The sequence below is a fragment of the Orbicella faveolata genome, unplaced genomic scaffold, assembly GCF_042242905.1.
Source record: "Orbicella faveolata isolate gen_17 unplaced genomic scaffold, um_ofav_v1 contig_1, whole genome shotgun sequence".
NCBI classification, from domain to species: domain Eukaryota; kingdom Metazoa; phylum Cnidaria; class Anthozoa; order Scleractinia; family Merulinidae; genus Orbicella; species Orbicella faveolata.
In genome coordinates, this window is record NW_028301536.1 from 17,672,896 (window position 1) to 17,691,779 (window position 18,884).

Here is an 18,884-nt window from a genome sequence, read left to right on the forward strand (position 1 = left end):
GTGAATCACAGAGGTTGGTCTCAGTTATGGTGTTCAGGATGAAACACCACTATTGTATCTGTCAAGGTATCTTTTGGGGTTTCATGCAAAGAAAGAATTAAAAAGAAATGCTGTCTGCCTGTTTTAAAGTGGTATGTTTTTGCGGGTCAAATCACGAGCCACACCCAGATTGGTCTCTGTAGGGGTTGAATTCAAATTATCTGACAAGCCTTCCCAACCCTCATATGGTGGAGTCCTTGCCTCCCAATTGGGATGTTCTCATGCAAAGAAAGCAACACACCCAATAAGAGGAAAATGAATGTATTTTACACTCTTGTGAAACCAATGGCAACTTATTACTGTGGATATAGGCAGAGCACATTGGGGAAAACATGACAAGATAAGTGAGCAGAGAAAAACATATTCTCCATTTTCACCCCAGTTTGCTCTTGTCTTTCCTTCAATTCCTATATCAGTTTGTAGAGAAAAGATGAAGAGAGCCTGAAACAGGCTACTTTCACTGTTGAGGGGTTTTGTTGAAACAGACAGCATCATTAATGATAATAGTAAAACCTCATAGGCTTGAGTGGGCACTCACCTGTACTGATGACAAAAAAGGGAAGGTTAAAGTCATTTGCAAAAAAAGCCCCAGACTCTAGCTGAGGATAAGTAGTGCAAAGCCAGCTGTGCACCAGCACACTGTATGTTGTAAATATCTACCTCTTTGGATGCAGCTGTTTGCAGAACATGGCAAGTTTGTGCATTAATTAGCTCCTTAATGGTTGGTTGACAAGACAGTGTTCACTTGTTGTGATCATTTCTTTGGTTCTGGATCATTTCTTTGGTGGGGAGTATAACCCGTATTGGAAATCATTGCTTTCATACTGAAACAAGTTTATAACTTGGGCTTTGGTAATAATATTAACATCACTTATTGCTTGGTAAGTGGGAAAGGTTTTGAATCTGTTCGCTCTTGGTGTTGGTTAAGAGGAGACAAAGATCAGAACTAAAATCGTTTCAAATTTTTCAACTTTTATTCTTATCATCTTGTAGTGACCAGCACTTAGTTTATATAGTCAATAACCAGCTTGACTTAACTTTGTTTGTAATATTCTCTGACATTTGAAAAAATTATTCTCCTTGATAAACAGTTGTAAAATCTATAAATGTTTATACAATTGGGTTTTACCCATATATGAGTACATGTAAATATTAAAAAAAGCTATGCATTTTTGTAAATTGATTTCTACTTTGAAAAAAATTATGTATAGTAATTATTATTTCTACTTTACCAAGGAGAACAATTTGACAAAACATAACATCTTTACACAAAATATCTTAGATTAATTGTATACAGAAACCAGCTGTATCTTTTGTCTGTAAGTTTCATTGTATGAAAAATAGGTCCCTTTGGATCCCACTGGGACACTAAGTGCCTAAAAACATCTGCACATGAAAATATGTACAATAATAGGACCAGCCTAATTCTTAATATACTCAACTTATAAATACAACTAGCTTTACATGAAGTTCAACAATGAGCACTTCTTTTCAAAACATTAGCACCGTTCTCTTAAACAGAAAACGGTGTTTGGGAAACTCTTGTTAGTTTGAAACAAATACAGAGACCAGCTGTATTGTAACATTGTGTTTCTTTGTATGAAAAATATGTCATGAGGCATCATTGTGGTACTTGCAGTACCTTGAAAAAAATCTGCGTAATGAAAATCTGTACACAGGACCAGCCCACTTTTCAATTTCTCCTTAAAGTAATATACACAAATGTTCTTGGAATCACTGAGTGTTCAACATATTAAGAGTTCCTCAATATTGCAATGTCTTTAACAATGTCTTTAACAGTGCCAGCACTGCTGTGTTTTTGGCAAACACTTTAAAAAGAGTTCACTGAGGTCACTGGGACCTGGAGTGGTGATGGCGTTGATTGAGGAGACCGGCTCTGAATAGGTGAAACAGTTCCATTAGACTGAGAAGCCAGAGCTTTTCTGGCCTCCTCCTCTTTCTTAGCTTGTTCTCTCAAATGGATCTTCATGTGGCGACGGCGTTCATCGGATCGTGCAAATCGTCGACCACATGTGTCGCAGGCAAATGGCTTTTCTCCAGTGTGAGTACGGATGTGAGTTGTCAGATGGTCTGAGCGGGAAAAGTTCCTCATGCATATACGGCACTGGAATGGTTTCTGTCCAGTGTGGGTTCGCATGTGGCGGGTCAGTTCATCAGACCTTGAGAACCTCCGAGGACAAGTGTCCACTGGGCAAGCATAAGGCCGCTCACTTGGTGGTGTTCTTGAGCGACCATCAGTGGGGTTGTTACGCTTGGCTTTTAATAAAGAGTTACCAGCTTTTGCAGGACGACCTCTCTGAACAGGCTTGCTTGGCATTGTAAGAAAATCAGCTGGTGGTGTTGTATGCAGGAGCAGTTTGTCCATCATTGCAGTATGATCAGGAGACATGCTGGTAGGAAATGGAGAAGGGCCACCAAGGATTGGCCACTTCATATTCAATGTAGCTGTAGCTTGCATAAACATTGGCGATGTGGAGCTCACTGGCTGCTGCATGGGTCGTTGGTAAAAGTTGGTCTGTGCTGGTAGTTTAGGGAGCCCAGAGATGTTCTGAGTGTTGTTTGAAGTTGTCACTGGTACCTGCTCTTGTGGAAGCTCTTGTGGATTGGGATTCTGTACCTTGTTTTGTCCTGAACTCACTTCCTGCGACATGGGAAGCTTTGAGTCTTGGAAGAATGAGCTCCAAGGCGTAGTCCCGGCCTGGCTGATTAACGGAGTAAGAACTGTACGGTCAGGAATCCAGAGATTATGAGCGGGCGAACTGTAAGGGGAAGCGTGTCCGCTCGGTGGCGGTGTTGATCCAGTAGGTCCTGAAATCACATCATGTAGACTTGGCCCTTTGAAATGGGCTAAGCGCTGCTGACAGGCTTTGATAGACTGGTTTACTCCTTCTTGTTTTACGTCTGGTACAGTGTAGTCCAGGTCAAGATCTCCTGAAAGAGCGAGAAAGGAAAAATCAGTGTTAGCGAACTAGTGTAAATAAAGCAAATTAGCATAAATTAAACAAAAGCGTTGCGAAGGAAATATAAGTAGGATCTAGCCTAACTAAGAGGGAAATTTCTTACTTTTAGAAACAAATCAAAGACATTTGTATCCAGTGAAACAAGGCCGTAAACATTTGGGAGTGATAAATTTGAAATCAAGTTGCCGAAGACGAATTATTTACACACGTAGTCGTATGAAAGGATTCGAAAAGAAGCTAGCGCGTCTGATGGTTGTTTAAAATGTTCGATAGAAAAAGTTACCCACGGTCTTATGAGGAGCAAAAAGTTTATTTTTAAACGCCGACACGGCGGTACGCGTAGGAGGATTCGTTTCCGACCATAACAGACATTGGCAACCGAACGCTCGCTGGCTGTTAGATTTTAACGTCCGTTATTTTTTTTTAAACTAAGTACCTGGAACAGAAGTGTCGTGGAAATCAACCGGCTCACCAAAAATGTTGGTTGGTTCATCCATGCCGGAGTGTACGAATGAAAATTCCTCGGCACTGAGTTGAGGGACTTGACGGGCTAGCTGAGGTGTGAGAAGGCTAGCAGTGTCGAAACCAAAAAGTTGGTCCGTAGCAACTTGAGCAAGGCTGTCCAGTGCTTCAGTCATGGTGATCATCATGTTAAATTATAAACACTTGTTTCTCCAAACGATGAAATTATTTGTCTTGTAGTGGTTTTTGTGTCGTTTGAACTGATCAACAGTATAGGTATAGGTCGAGTTATTGGCCAGCAACAACTGCGACTCGGCTTAGACTTCGGGGTCGTTTGCGTTCCGTCGGATTTACCTCCTTCGCTTCGTAGAGCTCGACGATTCTGTGTACGAACCGAGTGGGCGACTCCTTAAATGTAAAATCGATTGTTTCACACAAATACTTTGACGTGCCAGAATTTTCCAATAATGCAAGGCAGCCAATGAGCTCGGTGCTAATTTTAGCCCTAGTGCGTCAGCGCTTGACGCAGATAGATATTGCGTAAATGCGTATTGTTTATCAATAACCGGTATCGTCAAAGCAGTTTGATCGAAAGTGACTCTCGGCACATCTTTTTTCTTTTGACAGTCGGAAATCATGATTTGTATACTTCGTTGAGAATTTGGGTCGATTCGGAGTAAGCGAATTTCGAGTGTAAAGCGAAAAAAAAGCGAGAGTTCGGTTTGTAGCGTTACGGAAATGCTGATTGATAATTTGCATACGCGTCATCGGTTGTCACCCTGGTTTATATTGTACAATTGTTCAATTATTGTTTATTCTATGACGTTCATTCGCTGCTGGGTCCTCGGTCAGTCGGCCGTGACCAGAAAGAATTATCTAGACAGATTCATGCAAGTATGAAGAGGGTTTGGTTGCGAACTCTAAATATTGCACAATTTTTGGATGGGGTTATGCTCTCGCTTGAGAATACGGCTTCCTCGGACGTGCCTAATAATTTATTCGTGAAAAGACTTATCGTTAAAAATTCATCACTTATTGTGCGGATATCTTATTCAAAGCAAAATATAAAGTAAACCACTTAGATTGGGAAGATCTTTCTTTTTTAATAAAACATAGCACAACCTGCCGTCCAAAAAAAAAAAAACATACACATTTATATATAGATATACTTAAAATATAATTTCGTTTATGGAACGTCTTACTATGAAGGTTGCTGGGACTGCTCGTGCACCCAAGACATTTCTTTTCCTTTATTATTATAGTAATAATAATATATATTTTAAAATATTCTAAATCGGGAAGTCTCCAAAGTATTTTTTTTTTTGGTTAAAAATAAACAGCTTCTAAAAACGGACACCAATTAAAGATGTCGTGGGTGCCCATGACAAAAAAGGAGGATTTGCCGAAGGCTAAATAACAGGGGCAGGTGCATTAGTCTTTTTCTTGGCTTTCATGATAAAAATAACCGGCCAACTACGTGAACTGACGTCAAATGCTTGCTGAGGATCCCTGTCTCGAGGTAACAGGTGAAAAATACGGATATCATTAACTTTATACTCATTACTTATTCATAGAATTTGGAAGTAAACGGATGAAGGAGGAACCGATGATATCGAATCACTGGAAAATCTTCTATTTTCTGAATTCGACGGTCACAGCCAATCCAAAAAGACCGTTATGATTGGAATCATTTTCCTGTAAAGCTGACGCGTTCGTGAAGCTCAACACTATTATGTCGATCAAAAACGTGCCACTTTTGGCACCTAAATGAGAGCGAAGACTCTATTTGCATTGCAAATCTCAAAGGGGTTCTCCATGTCAGTGTTATCTGTTTTTTTGGAGATCCGCCGCACTTGGGGTTGCTTATCAACGAATTTATCGAAAAGAACCATCAAACCGATTTGAAACCAAAATTCTCAGGCGAATTTTTATCGAAGCCGAAGTCGTTTATAACGTCTTTCCTCTTATTTCAAAGATGAGGCAGAATCTAGTCTATATACTGTATTCATGTTATCATCTCTGTAATAGTTTCAATCCATGAAGCACTCGGGTATTTCCGTCTCCAGTTTTCTTCCTTGCTGATGACAAATATGATTCGAGGGTATTGTTATCAGTTTGTTGCACTATTTCTGGTGTGTTCCGGAACCACTGCCGATTCGCTGTACGTCAATAGCGTTAAAAAGGCAGTTTATTCTTAGTATGAGACAGAAAAGGCCCAGTAATTACATATGCAGTGTGCATGTCAAAAAGTTTAACGTTCGTTTAGATCATTAATTTTCGCCACCGAATATGAATATTTTTTTTTCACTGTCGTGTCTAAGGACATGGTGGTATACGAAGGACATATCCTGCGTGATTTTCGGTATCCTTATTATCAATATTCTTGACAGTATCCTTAAATTAAGAAGAAACTTAATCTTCCCCACTTTGGCAATATTGTAAAGTCAGAAGAACGAAGGTTTGTGGTGCCCTTTTTGTCGTCACTTGTTAACAGACTGCTGAAGTCCTTTGCATTCGATAATCGTAATATTTTGTTGCTTTCGGCAAGCTGTATTCATCGTACGTATTTTCATAGCTCGGGTTTTAAATATTATTTTAAAAAATGAAAAATTAACTGGCGCGCAAAAAAATCCCATGATTCAATTCCGGCAGGAGACCAGCTGCGCCGTTATTTTGTGAAGTGGACACCGATGTTGAACCTAAAAAGAAGCAGCTTTAAACAATTAATCTTTTTTTGAATTTTTTTTCTTTCCACCCATTATTTTCTGCACGAAAAATGTAAATTTAAAAAGTACAGAAATAAACCAAAACTAAAAATAGATACAGTTGTTTCAGTCAAAGAGAATACAGGTGAGCAAAGAAGGAAAAAGTAAATTTAAGTAGTTGGGTTTTCTCTTTTTGCACTTCAAGGTTCACCTATGGTCTATACGAAAAAGAGGAGATGAATAAATAGTAAATAAAAATACTCTGAGATGTTTGTGGAATGTTTGGATACTGGAGACATTGGCCAATCTTAAATGTTGTTTTGACGGGTAAGAGTAAAACAATCTGTTCCGGAATTTCCACACATTGCACGCGTGAATTGCGCCCTGAATTGTGCGCGTGACCGAAAAGTCTTCGATGCGTGTCCAGAATGTTCCCGAGACGACTAGCCGAAGTAGTACGTGAATGTTATGATATGGCGCAATAACAACGCTGATGGCACGCGCGACTGATCACACATGACCTTTGTTCGGTACGTCTAGACACACCCATCTACGTGTGTATTCCGAAAGTCACGCAGGTTTGATAAGTGTCTATTTACGTTTTACAGTCGTGATATTGATATCCGTGTCTGCGCCAGCGTAGCAATCTAGAAGTGAATTTAAGAACGGTCTTGTGGCTCTTATGCCTCTGCAAAGGCATCGATGTGCACGGTTCGACGCAAGCAACTCGGGCTGTGTGTTTGGGTCTGTTTGTATTCGACTGACGGTTGGATCACTCTGGCTTGAGACCCATTTTAAGTCCTTGTTTACATTATTATGAAATATCATTCGGTTTTAAAGAGTATGACGTGATGTTGCTGTGTTTTTTTGATGTCTGTTTGCAATACTCCTTGCAGACGTTTGCTTGGATAAATATTTACCCAATCCAGTTGCGAAAGACGCGAGGTTAGTGAGAAGATTCCTGCCTAGTTAAAGTCAGGTGATACAAATTTTGTTTGTATGAATGATAAATGGCTTCTTCATATAGAAACCCCTTCTGACTAAAGGAATTTTGAAAATTTGTTTCAGCCGAAAAACTTTCGATGCCATTTAGGCTTTACGTCATAAGCTTTCATGACTTTTATTTGAAACCCTGATTATCTTGCATGGTAAATAATATCGAAACTATAAATATCTAAAACGGAAATGTTCAGTGATTGTTATCTATTACACCTTTAAAACATACTCTAACTATACGAATAAACTGAACAAACCGGTAGCAATCTCTGCTTTTGACAACACGAAACCGACAAACATCAGTGAGACGAAATGTATGGCATGGACCCGGGATCGTGGATACTGCAGAGCATATCTAAGTCTGTGGGTTTGCGTTTATCGTGAAATGAATTGATGAACAACCGTGAGAAAGATATTACGGATAAAGTTTCGTTTCAACGTTTAGATAAGGCACTTCCAGCGTGCTTTAATCTCGTTAAACAATAAACAAGCTTTCGTTTCTTCCTATAATACCACCCGAGGGTATAATACCGAACGGTACATTTGGCAACAAACCAAGAACTATTAGATGTCATTATATTTCCCGTTACATTTGGAGCCCATTGCTGACAAGGATTATGCGTGCTTTGAGCTTGTTCTTAGCTCGCTCTGATGTTTTTTTTTATTCCTTTAACCTCAACGAAAGAGGCAGTATCGCTTGCTTGAGTGCAATTGACAGGAATTTCACTTTAGCTGGTTTTACCGCAAAATCCCTCATCGTGTGAGCCCGGCGTGTAGGCGAGTGTGCGTTGCAGCGTAACGCCTGCGAGGCCTTCTAATTTTAGTGCTAAATACTGTTATAAACGACTCCCCCGCTTGCTGGTGTTATGGTTACTCTTCGGTGGAAGTTATATAACCATTTTAAGTAAATCGTTTCAGTAAGGACATAGGTAAGGGGAAACTAAGCAAAACAAAACAAAAACACGCAGGGCTGACGGCTTTGTTGTCCCTTGCTTTCGCCATTTGAAGGAGCATTATCACAAGCATTACTTCGAACCACAAGACTTATGTAATTCAATAAAAACCTAAAAGAATGCCTTGAGTTTCTGTTAAAATTGCTACACTGATTATTCTGAGACTTTTAAGAGGGTGTTATTGTGATTTAAACTTGCATGAAATTTTGATCTCTTGCAGTCGAACAAGTGGGGCAGACTCTTTGAACTCATATCTTGAAAAAAATTAAAATGGATTATTTTGTTGACCCTTCAAAAATACACATATCTTTCCCTTGGTGTTCTCAAGGTGCATTTCGTCTATGAGCGAGAAAGTACACAGCATTGATTTTGACACCATTTGTACCAAATCGCTGTGATAATGTCCGTTTTTTTGTATGCTTCTCAAAAATTCACTCGCGCCCTGTCCCACCACTCTTAAAAGATGACTTGCTTGCAAGTTAGTTCTTTATTTTTTACATGTCTGTGACAGGTCTTAAAGAATTCACCAGGCCCGATTCAAAACTCGTTCCTTCTCATAGTCGAAAGAACGATTGAACGCACCGGACAGAAACCATTATTTCTTGACGAAGTTTACAAATTTAGTTACCGAGTGGGAGAACACTTCGCCTGCAAATACACCAAGTACTTGACCTTATAACCGGCACGGAGGGCTACTGCGTACATAGAATATCTGCTTAGGATTACGTACCGGAAAACATGGCATTCTGTAAATATTTTAAGTTTGTTTTTTTTTTTGGCATTTAAACATGGATACAGTTATCAGCAAGAGACAGCAGTGTTAATAGGTCTGCCTTGGCGTGAAATAACACAAAACAACAGCTACAAAACGTAATAAAAAAAACTATGAAGACTATGATCTTTCATATATTTACTCGTAACAATAAAACTGTTAATCGATACACTGCTTTGAGACAAAGTACCCGTGCTAAATGCATGTTTTTCACTGATTAGAAAGTTGCTTGAAGTTTTGAAAGATTGCCAAGGATGTGAAGTAACACTAAGGCATTAGAAATGCTATCCTTAACTCTCATTATATCATGCACGTGACTCGCCAAACTATACAATCGACTGAATGGTTAAAAAAAATTTGTAGAGAAATGAATTTTCTTCAGGGAAGAAAAATACTCAGTTAGCTTAATGGTTAAATTAATTGCATTGTCATGGATCTTCTGAGTCAATTAAAGGGATTAACCTAGAGTTTCTCTCAATTTCACAAGTCGATGCAACAGAAAAGCTCGACCTTCATTGTTCAACAAAAAACACGGGGTGTTAGGCACATGGGTGGGTCAAGTTTAGTGGCAAGGAGGGAACGATGGTGGCCATATTATGTGCATTGCGTTAACAAAGGGATACCGCAGTCGCCCTATCTTTGATATGTATCTCACAGATTTAACGTAATTAAACTGGTTGCGAGGGCTCTTGTTAGCCTATACGATCACGCTATGTTTACTAAAACTACTTAATACGCCAAGAAAAGACATTTTGCACGATGTAAATAAGTCGTTGAAAAAAATTAGAGCTAAAACTCGTTGATAAACTATTAATTTGCACTTGTCTGTTGTTCGGAAACTTGATATGGTAGAAAGGGAGATAACGGAACAATAATTAGCAGAATACCGAGACCGTATTCGTCTGATATGGCCTCTCACCTGTTCATCCATGCTTCCACCTGTACCCTGCCGACAATGCTTACATCCGGTTTTTTTTTTTGTATAGCGTAGTCCAAATGTCAATCACGTTTATGTTTTGCCGTGCTCGTGCAACGCGACTGGAAACGAAAACACGTTTCGCACCCGTGCACCTCTCGCCGGGTGAATTCGTTTGCTCTTCGTTTGCTCTTCGTTTGCGTTTAACCTTTTTCCACGTCATTAGCTTTCTGTTTGTTGTACGTTCTCTTCAATTTGCATTGAGCGTTCTTTTGCTAGTACCTATGGCCAGCTTACGGGACCAAAATGTAGCGTAGAAGGATCTCTATATACGAGCAAAGTGGATATACAGAGTGCCGGCATGTCTCCTCATGAGTCTATTCGAGGATTTTCTTGGTACCTGATTACGATGAACTGCTGAAGTAGCTTCTATCTGGAAATACGAACATTGAGCTGTCGATTTACTTTTGCTCTACTCTATGGGACCAGCTACAAACTGCATGCAGCTTACGTCACTATCCCTTGCCAATGAGGTTAGCAATTTGTTGAGGACTGCCATTTATGTACAATTGAACTGAGTAGTTCGGATACACATTGATGGAATTTTGTGTGCTGTAAAAGCACTTTTATATCAGGTAGGACTAAAACGTCTTTTTACGCAGCTGCTTGCCGAGACCTCGGATTTAGGTGGCTAAAAATCAGGAATTGTTAAAAAGCTGATAGTTTTTGGTTGTTATGTAACACGAAAGGACTGATCAGTGTTAAATGATGCTGCTCTAAATGCAAAAAGGCTTTTAAAATAAAACAAACTCTCACACTAAATGTTTTGCTATAACAGATTTGACACTTTGTAATGCAACCACTGTAAATATACTTGGCGAAAAAGCACTTTTTACTGAGTGGCAACGAGAGCGATTGAACATATGAATGTTTCAGGTGCTGTGGGTCAATTCAAGCCTGAAACTGTATCTGTCTATGTCGCTTGAGGTTGTAGTTGTTCGGCGTTTGCACAATACATTGCTGTAAATAAGTCAGGAGTTTTCGATAACAGATCTTTGGAGTTGTAGCGTTGAAAGTGGTTCTAATTAGAAGAAAATGGAAGTGAACCGAGATTTCAAGTTGCGCTCCTTCCAGCACCATTTAAGCAAGTTGCTTTACTCAGACTATTAGAACACATGCAACAGCTACTCGACAAGCTTGAAAATCGAAAAGCTTGTCTTTCTGGATGAAACGAAAAATGAACTCCTGACTTAGTTTGAAAAGTACAGATTGGATGTGATAAACATTGTGTTGAATGGGTAAACTGTTTATTGTGTCATGTCTCCAAACTGAGTCTAGTGTGGAACACTGACTACTGAGTTTTCACCTCTATCATGTAAACAGTCTAAAAGACTCTCGTTCGGTGTTTCTTCGAAGCAAAGGTTCAATAATTTTCCATGGTATACATTTTCGAGAATAGCCACGTTGTTACTTGTTTGATACAATCGAGCAGAAATGAAAAGACAGGCCATTTGCAGATCCTTTCACAAAACTGAAACGGTATTTGACTATTATTTGGTCCCTGCTTAACAGGTCACAAAGGTGTATGTTGTTGCTTTTACAGATGTTTGCCAATTCGACTATTTTCTGGGTGAGTAAAAACATTGACTTATTCTGGCTCTGGGTGTTTTTCAACAAGACCCTATATTGCTGGAGTTTGCACTTGTGGTAGCTAGACCATGGAAACACAACGTATTCAATTTGTAAATTCAGTGTTTACCACGTAACTAGATCAAACTTTTTTCTTCTTTCACCAATATTTTAATTAGAAATCTAACGGGTCGTTATTGTCATGGGGCAAGCTTATAACTTCACCAGACAAGAACACCCCTACCTCAAGAAAAATTTCCTTGCGTACCGAAAGTCTGCAAGCAAGTCCCAAACACTCGTCCACAAACAGTGCACAAACAATCAGCTGTTGAATGTCGGATGAATCTTACTTTTCTAAGCCTTTTAAGTTTGTAGAGTTGAGCTGAAACTCAAAAGCAGCCCAGCAAATTTCCTTAAGGCTGGCTCAGTTCTTTGTTGACAATTAACCTGCTGATTTGACGTGTGCAATGTTGAAGTGGATGAATGTTTGCCGAATCAACTTTGTTTACGTTTGTGATGGCGTGGCTGCTCGTTCGTTCCCCAGAGGGAAACTAAAAGCAAACCAAAATGTCGTATTTTCGACACTTTAACGGAAGAGTTTTCCAGTAAAGCCACCGAAACCCTATAATTATGTTATTTGCTCTGTGATTATCTGTGAAAAGCGAGGTATCTGAGCGGAGAATTTTCTCAAAGATTCTTGGGTAGACCATCGAATAACTTGACGCAAATAACTCAGTCACTATTCAAAGCTTAAATGGTATCGGTACCGCGGGGATAAAATTTTCAAACGCAATCCGAAAAGCGAATTTTTTAAGCTTTAAAGCGCAGCTAAAACGATAGATTTTGCCTTAAAGCAAAGATTTTCTTTACGACGCGAGGAACTCTACAGGACCCCTTCCAATTTTTCTCATTCCAGGCTTTGCTTTTGTTTTGATGGCGTCGGTTAAGACAGCATCGTTCTCAAACTCAGTGAAAACGGGTAAAAGAAGAAAGGACCCTGGTTATACCCACTAGTCATTGAGCAGCAGTTTCTTTTCAGGCGGCTACTGAGGGTTTTGCTCCCAGAGCCAACTGTGATTAAGTGCTCCACGTGTGTTGTTTGTTACAAGCGATGATCAGAGAGCATGCCAATTAGCAACCGGGTAAATACCTCGAGTAGTAGACGTGTACAGTATAATATCTTCACAAAAGGTTGATAAACTGCTCAGTGATTCAGTTTTTGTGGCGTACGTACGACCGTCACTTGATACAGAATGAAGTGATAGGCTCTTTCTTGCCGTTATTGTCTTCAAACACCTTCGAGGAATTGGCCCATAGTTTTGTAGTGCATTTGAATAGAGGGAGACGGGCCCGTTTTAGGCGGCCCTCATGACTATGCTCCTGAAGTTTAATGTTCGTTTGCTGCTAAGGGTCCTTCCTTTTCCTCGATATAACTATCAAAAACCGTCCCAAGTGTTTTCTTCGCTGCGCTTTTTCAATAAACCAATTTGCTTTTGAATCACAGAGGAAGTAAATTTAGAAAAGCGGAACCAAACGGAACTCGATCAATCATGCAGGCAGAAGCACTTGTCATGCGAGCAACACAGTGATTTTCAGAGCAGTAACTTATTTGCTATTTTTCGCCGATAATTTGTCTGTCTTTTCGTTTGATCTCGAAAAATGACTTTGTCTGCTATCGAGATAAATAGCCATTGTCATTTTACGATGTCTCAGTGTCTAAAAAAGCCCCTTCACAGGAGGCTACCAACAGTAGCTTAAATTACCGTTCCGGAAAGGATTTCTAGTAATTTGTTTTCTTCGCAAATTTCAGTACAACTGACAATACATGTATTACTAAACGGTGCTCTTGTAACCGCATAAAACTTGGTTTTTCAATCCTACAGACAGGGAGTTCATTTTCAACGCTGTCAGGATTCTGAGGAGTTCTTGAGAAAGTTGTCATGCAGGATCAGCTCATAAAACTGAGCACAAAACATTGATCATTTGTGCATGTGGTTAGCGGTGCAAAATACTGAAGTGACTCGCGTTTCACGACATCTGAGAATTTTGACTCCAGTGTATTTCAGTACAAAGTGTTTTGATGTATTTTGCAGCTTATCGAGAGCTGTTGTAATATGTTAACACCGTACTGACAAAGTAACGCCGTAAAGACATGATATGATCGTCGCGGTTGTGGGAACATTAACAGCTAGACGAAACAACTACCTCATGACGTTGTCTGTAATCAACCGGTAGAATGAGATACTAACGGCTGGTGTTTACAAAGTAATGTGCTATAACACTATTGATGAAACAGCTGCTGGCTTCTTCGCCAGCTGATTGAAAACGAACGAGCCATTCGATAAAGTCACTAAGCTTGCAAGCTCTCTAAAATTGTTACAGTGTGCAGCCGAAGTATTAGATTCATGCACAGTCAAACGTTGTTCCTGTTCGCCCTGTATGTTCAATGGACGATAATGTTTGAAGGAAAATAAACTTTTCGAATACACTTCCGAATAAACATTAGAGAAAACAAAACGTTCCGGTCGGAAGCATTTAAGACCAGTTTATGAATTTGTTTGGTACCTCTGGTTCATTTAGTTTAGAAAGCGGTGTGCAACTACATCATATGAGTGGCTGGAAATTTTACAAACCTGTTCCGCACCGAAATCCGCACGTCCTTTTAGAGAACATATTTTAGACAGTGGTTCTTGATACAGGAAGATTAAGGCTATTTCAATCACACGAAGCCGCCAAAAAGAACACTTGCAGAATGATACTCTCCTCCAAGTCATTCGACCCTAGACTCGTACAATAGGCCTCGTGGTTCTCAGAGTCGCGTGACCAACTTTCTTGTAACGATCCCACTTATTTGTTTTCTGATTAAAATTATTTTTTGCGTGCTAAACTGAGGAACTGACTTAAAAATTGTCAATGGTGTTTTAAAAGGGGCAAAGACTATTTTATTAGAAGTATTTTTCGTTGTGTTGAAGTCACCGACTTGTAGGGCTGAAGTACCCAGTTTAATATTTCACAATAACGTTGAATACAATATGTTCGCCATCGAGATCCATATCTCAGTTCAGTAAATGTAGCGGTTAGCAGTTTGTGCTGACATCGCGTGAGAATAGCCGTAAACTCAAAGCCGCAATTTCTCATTAGCAATACGCGTGTGTACCATGCATCAACATACTTTTGTTGGTGGCATGTTTTTCTTAACATGGAGTAACGTGTTGTTCGTGTGTCCGTTCTTCTGGGCTGGTTCTATCATTTTCAAACTATATGTTCACTCTCAGGCTACCTTCAGTCCCGACAGAAACGCATGGAAATAATTCCAGATGTCTGATCGGATCACGGTATAGTAAATATTGTAAAAGACTATCCAAATTGCATGTAGGGAAATAAATGGTAGCAAGAAGCTAAGAGGTGACACTTTTAGCTCCGTTCTTTTGGAGCCTAGATTAGTAGAATCTTATGATGTTAACCTTGCCTGCATTTTCAACCAATTGTTCTCCCTATGCTGGATTCAAACATTCTAACAAGCTAGAAATAGCTTCCTTGAACTTCAAACGTTGTGTTTTCTTAAGTAGTGAGGCATGTAGTTTTTCTTCTGATGAGAGTTATTTTTATGGATTTATATAGATGACGTTTTAGTGTGTTCAATATTGTAGCACTACCATCAGCCCTTTGTTTTATGTGGTTTCTAGCAAAAGAGCTGTCTTACGTTGTCCGCCTCTTAGCAAAAGAGCTGATTATGTTGCTTGCCTGCTGTCTCTGCTTCATTCTAAAGGTTTTGTTTAGCTCTATATTCGCTCTGACCAAACAAATCAACCTACACGAACCCAGTCAGTTGGTTTGGCTAACTGATCCTTTCTGGAACTTTTGTTTCGGTTTATTCCTTTATCCGACTTCTCTTGCTTTTCAAATTTTGTTTTTCTAGTTCAGAAAGTTGCCTTTTAAACCCACTCACATGGGCAAGGAATCAACCAAAAGCCACCTACAAATTTGTCGTCAATCTTTCGCCCTCGTTGCAATATCACTTTCTGTTTTTTTGTATCGTATATTTTCCGCTTTTTTTTTGTCGTGAATCCTCCCGCCTCTGTCTTAGAAACGAATTTTCGATTATCTGAGACCTGTACTCCCTTCTGTTCTTACTGGTTTTCCATTTATTTTTTTCAGTTTTCGTCTGGTAATGTTAGTTGCTTTGGTTCTAATAAACTGGCTTGTGTATGCGTCGGTTGGTGGCTTAGTCGCGGCTGGGGAACAGCTGCGTGGCGATTGTAAATCGTGGGCGCCCTCGAAGTCGACTTGAATTTATTATAAATTCATCAAGATGGTATTAGGTTCATGGTTTTGTACATGTAGTTATGCCTTGAATGCATGTATAACAGAAGTTATTATGGAGTTAGAAGACTGTTTTCTTGAAAAAAAAACCTTACCATAGTTTGAGGTCGTAAACCCCCCTTCTCCCCCTGGACATTATGGGCGTGCCAGGGAGTTTGAGTGGAACTATTTTTTCCTTTTTCGATGTTCACTTCTTTAAGCGTTGAGCAACCTTGTTATTGGAAAGGTCTCCGTTAGGATTCAGCCTCAAAAAGAGGATTATGAACGATAAAAAAGCAATATTTAGCGGTTTTTAGTCGAAGACACAAGATCTCCACATTTACACCCACGCACGTTAGTTGGATCGGACTATGGCTCAAAGAGTGATGTAAAAGAAGTTCTACCTATCGAGAAATTTCGCTTTGAAGTAATTACCCGGAAGAAATCGCTTCTAGTGAGGCTCTGAACGATGTCCTCGCAATTTTGTTGCTTGCAGCTAGAAAGCGAGGGTTGTTTTAGAGATGGCTTGAAACACTGTGTGGGCGACCTCTGCATATATTTCTCAAACTGCCTTCAAAACAGTTATTCTCTAGAAATTAACTTTGCGCAGAAGTGTCCGCTCTTGTGGCTTTCTTCTCCTCATAGATTAGAGTGTATACGGGTAAGACTTCTTATTTTCAAACAATCGTATTAGAACTCTCGAAGGGCAGGGAAAAAATGAAGTGAACTTCCTTAAAAACAGCACATGCAGACCGTCACACTTAGTCAAGCAACTGCTATATATACAACTGATCTCTGTAGTAAAACGTTTCCGATTCACCGCCGCTCTGAATTCTAGAAACTGTTTTCAATTACTACGTTGGTGCTATAGGAATGCCCTACTTTATGTTAAGTTTCTATTTACACAGCAACTGAACTAATTCTATAGGGACAAATTATATACGAGTGAAGTGCGCGCGATGGTCACTCATGCGAAGAAGGACCGCTTTAAACTTTGTAAATTACATTCGAACTGTATCAGCTTAAGGGAAACAGAGAATTCTCATGCACAGATGAAGAGAGTCAAGATATTTTATAGCTTCACTCCAGAACCATGCTTGTTTCTATTCTCACATAAAAACACACAGTTGACCCACCGTTCGTGTTATCTTATAAAAAATAGTTACCTTCAAATGCTGGAAAACGTGGATAAGCCATTGCTAACATGCCCAATTAGAATCCTGTGAGGCTCTCACCGTCTAGGTTCTTAGCTTCAGTGCTTGGAAAAACGAGTTGAAATTTTCCTAAGTGTTTTCCGCTACAGAGCTGTGTCCCCTCGCTAGGCAAATACCAAGAGAAATGAGCCACCGATAACCCGTGTGCAGCGTTTTGGTGATGTAACCAATTATGCATATAATCGTAGGCGTTACGGCTCGTTGAACATTCGTAATGACGAGCGACAGAACTGCGTGATACGAGCGTGGGAGGACAACATTATGCCATAACAAAGCCATGACAACCATTTCCGAATAAATACGAACCAATCCCGAAGGGATGTCGAGAAGTGCCGTACGTTTTTTTTTAGAGACTTATTTGGTGGTGTTGATGTAAAGTCGCTCTCGTCACGGTATTGGATTCCGTCTAGAAAGGGTTATTTAAAGCGCTGGCACAAAAGGATTAAAATGATCGCCTTTGCAATTGTATTTTCTAATTTTACAAAGGGTCGATCAAAGCTTTTATTTCGTAATGCAAAAATGTTTTCTTCACAAAATATAGGACGGATGCGTGGGTAGTCACCGATCACGTGGTTAAAGAGTTTCTCAAGAAAGGCGTTGACCTCACTACTAAATTATAGAAAACCGGAAGTTAGACCGGAAGTGTCCGGAAACATTTGTCGCGTATAAATTGACCTTTGTATCAAACGCTACAGTCAAAGTTATTTGACTTAACGTTGACAGCTAAATAGTCTCTGATTCCGACTTCCAATTAACTGATAGAAAGAGAAGTACTTGCTATGATTTAAAAGGAAAAACCTTACATAGCGCTCTCATTGTTCATCGTATTTCAACGTTATCTTTTATCGTGGACGTTAAATTTGATGAGCGTTAAGTTCATAGGTCACGTAAGCACGGACAGTAATACAAATGAGCCGCTACGGGGGCCTTTACATGCTACCATAATTCTGCCGCGTTTATTTCCATCCAGATTTTTGCAGGACCCTTTCAACAGACACAATCTACACGAGGCAATCAGACTTCTTCACCGGGATTATTTAGCGCCCACGGTTCTGTGGAAGGCAAAAATCACCTGCTGTGCTTTTGTGGACAATTTTGAAAAGCAGTGCTTGATTCAACGATGCAAAGTGCACCTCCTTTATTTACAGCTTATTTGGTTGACATATTCTGGACGCTTGCCTCTCTTGCTTGTCACCAGCCGTGTGTTGTCGACGTGTGACGGCCAAAAATGTTCTCTCTGCCCACGCGTCAGGGCGTGTGCCAGAGGTTATTTTTCTCGGCAACATTTTCCTTTTGAAACAAACTGACAACGGAACTTTTTAGTCTGTGTGTCACTCTTCTGGAGAAATAAGGAACGCGTTTTTTTTCCTTTTTTTTCTTTTTTTTCCTCCGCCCTGTTGGCTTGAAAAGGTTTTCTATGTCATTGCTCGTTTCGCACCAGTAACTGTTACACCTTGTGAACCGGGTAATGTTGCATGATTTTAGCCAGCTCATCTTTATGCAAGAGTACGTGCCTACAAGTAGTTTATAGTTAGAGAACTGGTCTAATGAGATGAGATGGAACGATAAGCAATGATAACAAAATAAAGCCACTTCATCTTTATTAGATAACTGTTCCATGGGTATTCTAGAGTTCTTTTACATACTTTGTCTATTTCTTGCTAGATTATTCGTATACACATTACTTCAGGCATGCCCTGTATCATGGTTTCGTTTCACCGATTCGAGGCACTGTACCAGCAGTCAGTTTTCTCCGTTCTCCTTAGCCGGCGTTACCTTCTAGAGAAATATTATCGTTTGTTTTTCTGTGTTCACGATAGGAATCTAGTGATTGCAGCCTTTGCGATCTCCTCCGCCCGTCACGATTATTGCGGTTGTTGATTACAGCCGAGTATCTTTGTTTACTTCCGATTTG

The 18,884-nt window shown here is 39.8% G+C and overlaps 1 protein-coding gene and 1 long non-coding RNA gene across 4 annotated transcripts; one reads left to right on the forward strand and one right to left on the reverse strand.

Moving 5' to 3' along the window:
• Positions 1-991: 991 nt before the first annotated feature.
• LOC110045671 (uncharacterized) lies at positions 992-17,069 on the reverse strand. 3 transcript variants are annotated; one of them, XM_020751276.2, is made up of 2 exons: positions 16,922-17,069; positions 992-2,991 (listed from the first exon to the last, which is right to left on the reverse strand). In XM_020751276.2, the coding sequence occupies exons 1-2, from the start codon at positions 16,959-16,961 to the stop codon at positions 1,871-1,873; spliced, it is 1,161 nt and encodes a 386-aa protein (XP_020606935.2). In that variant the 5' UTR covers positions 16,962-17,069; the 3' UTR covers positions 992-1,870. The 3 variants fall into 3 exon arrangements, with proteins under 3 accessions (XP_020606935.2, XP_020606934.2, XP_020606933.2); XM_020751275.2 differs by lacking the exon at positions 16,922-17,069 and adding an exon at positions 3,493-3,892; XM_020751274.2 differs by lacking the exon at positions 16,922-17,069 and adding an exon at positions 3,457-3,891.
• On the forward strand, positions 6,749-18,580 carry LOC149118274 (uncharacterized). The gene is made up of 2 exons (XR_016208221.1): positions 6,749-7,132; positions 17,940-18,580. It is a non-coding gene; the product is annotated as an uncharacterized LOC149118274 (long non-coding RNA).
• Positions 18,581-18,884: the final 304 nt, after the last annotated feature.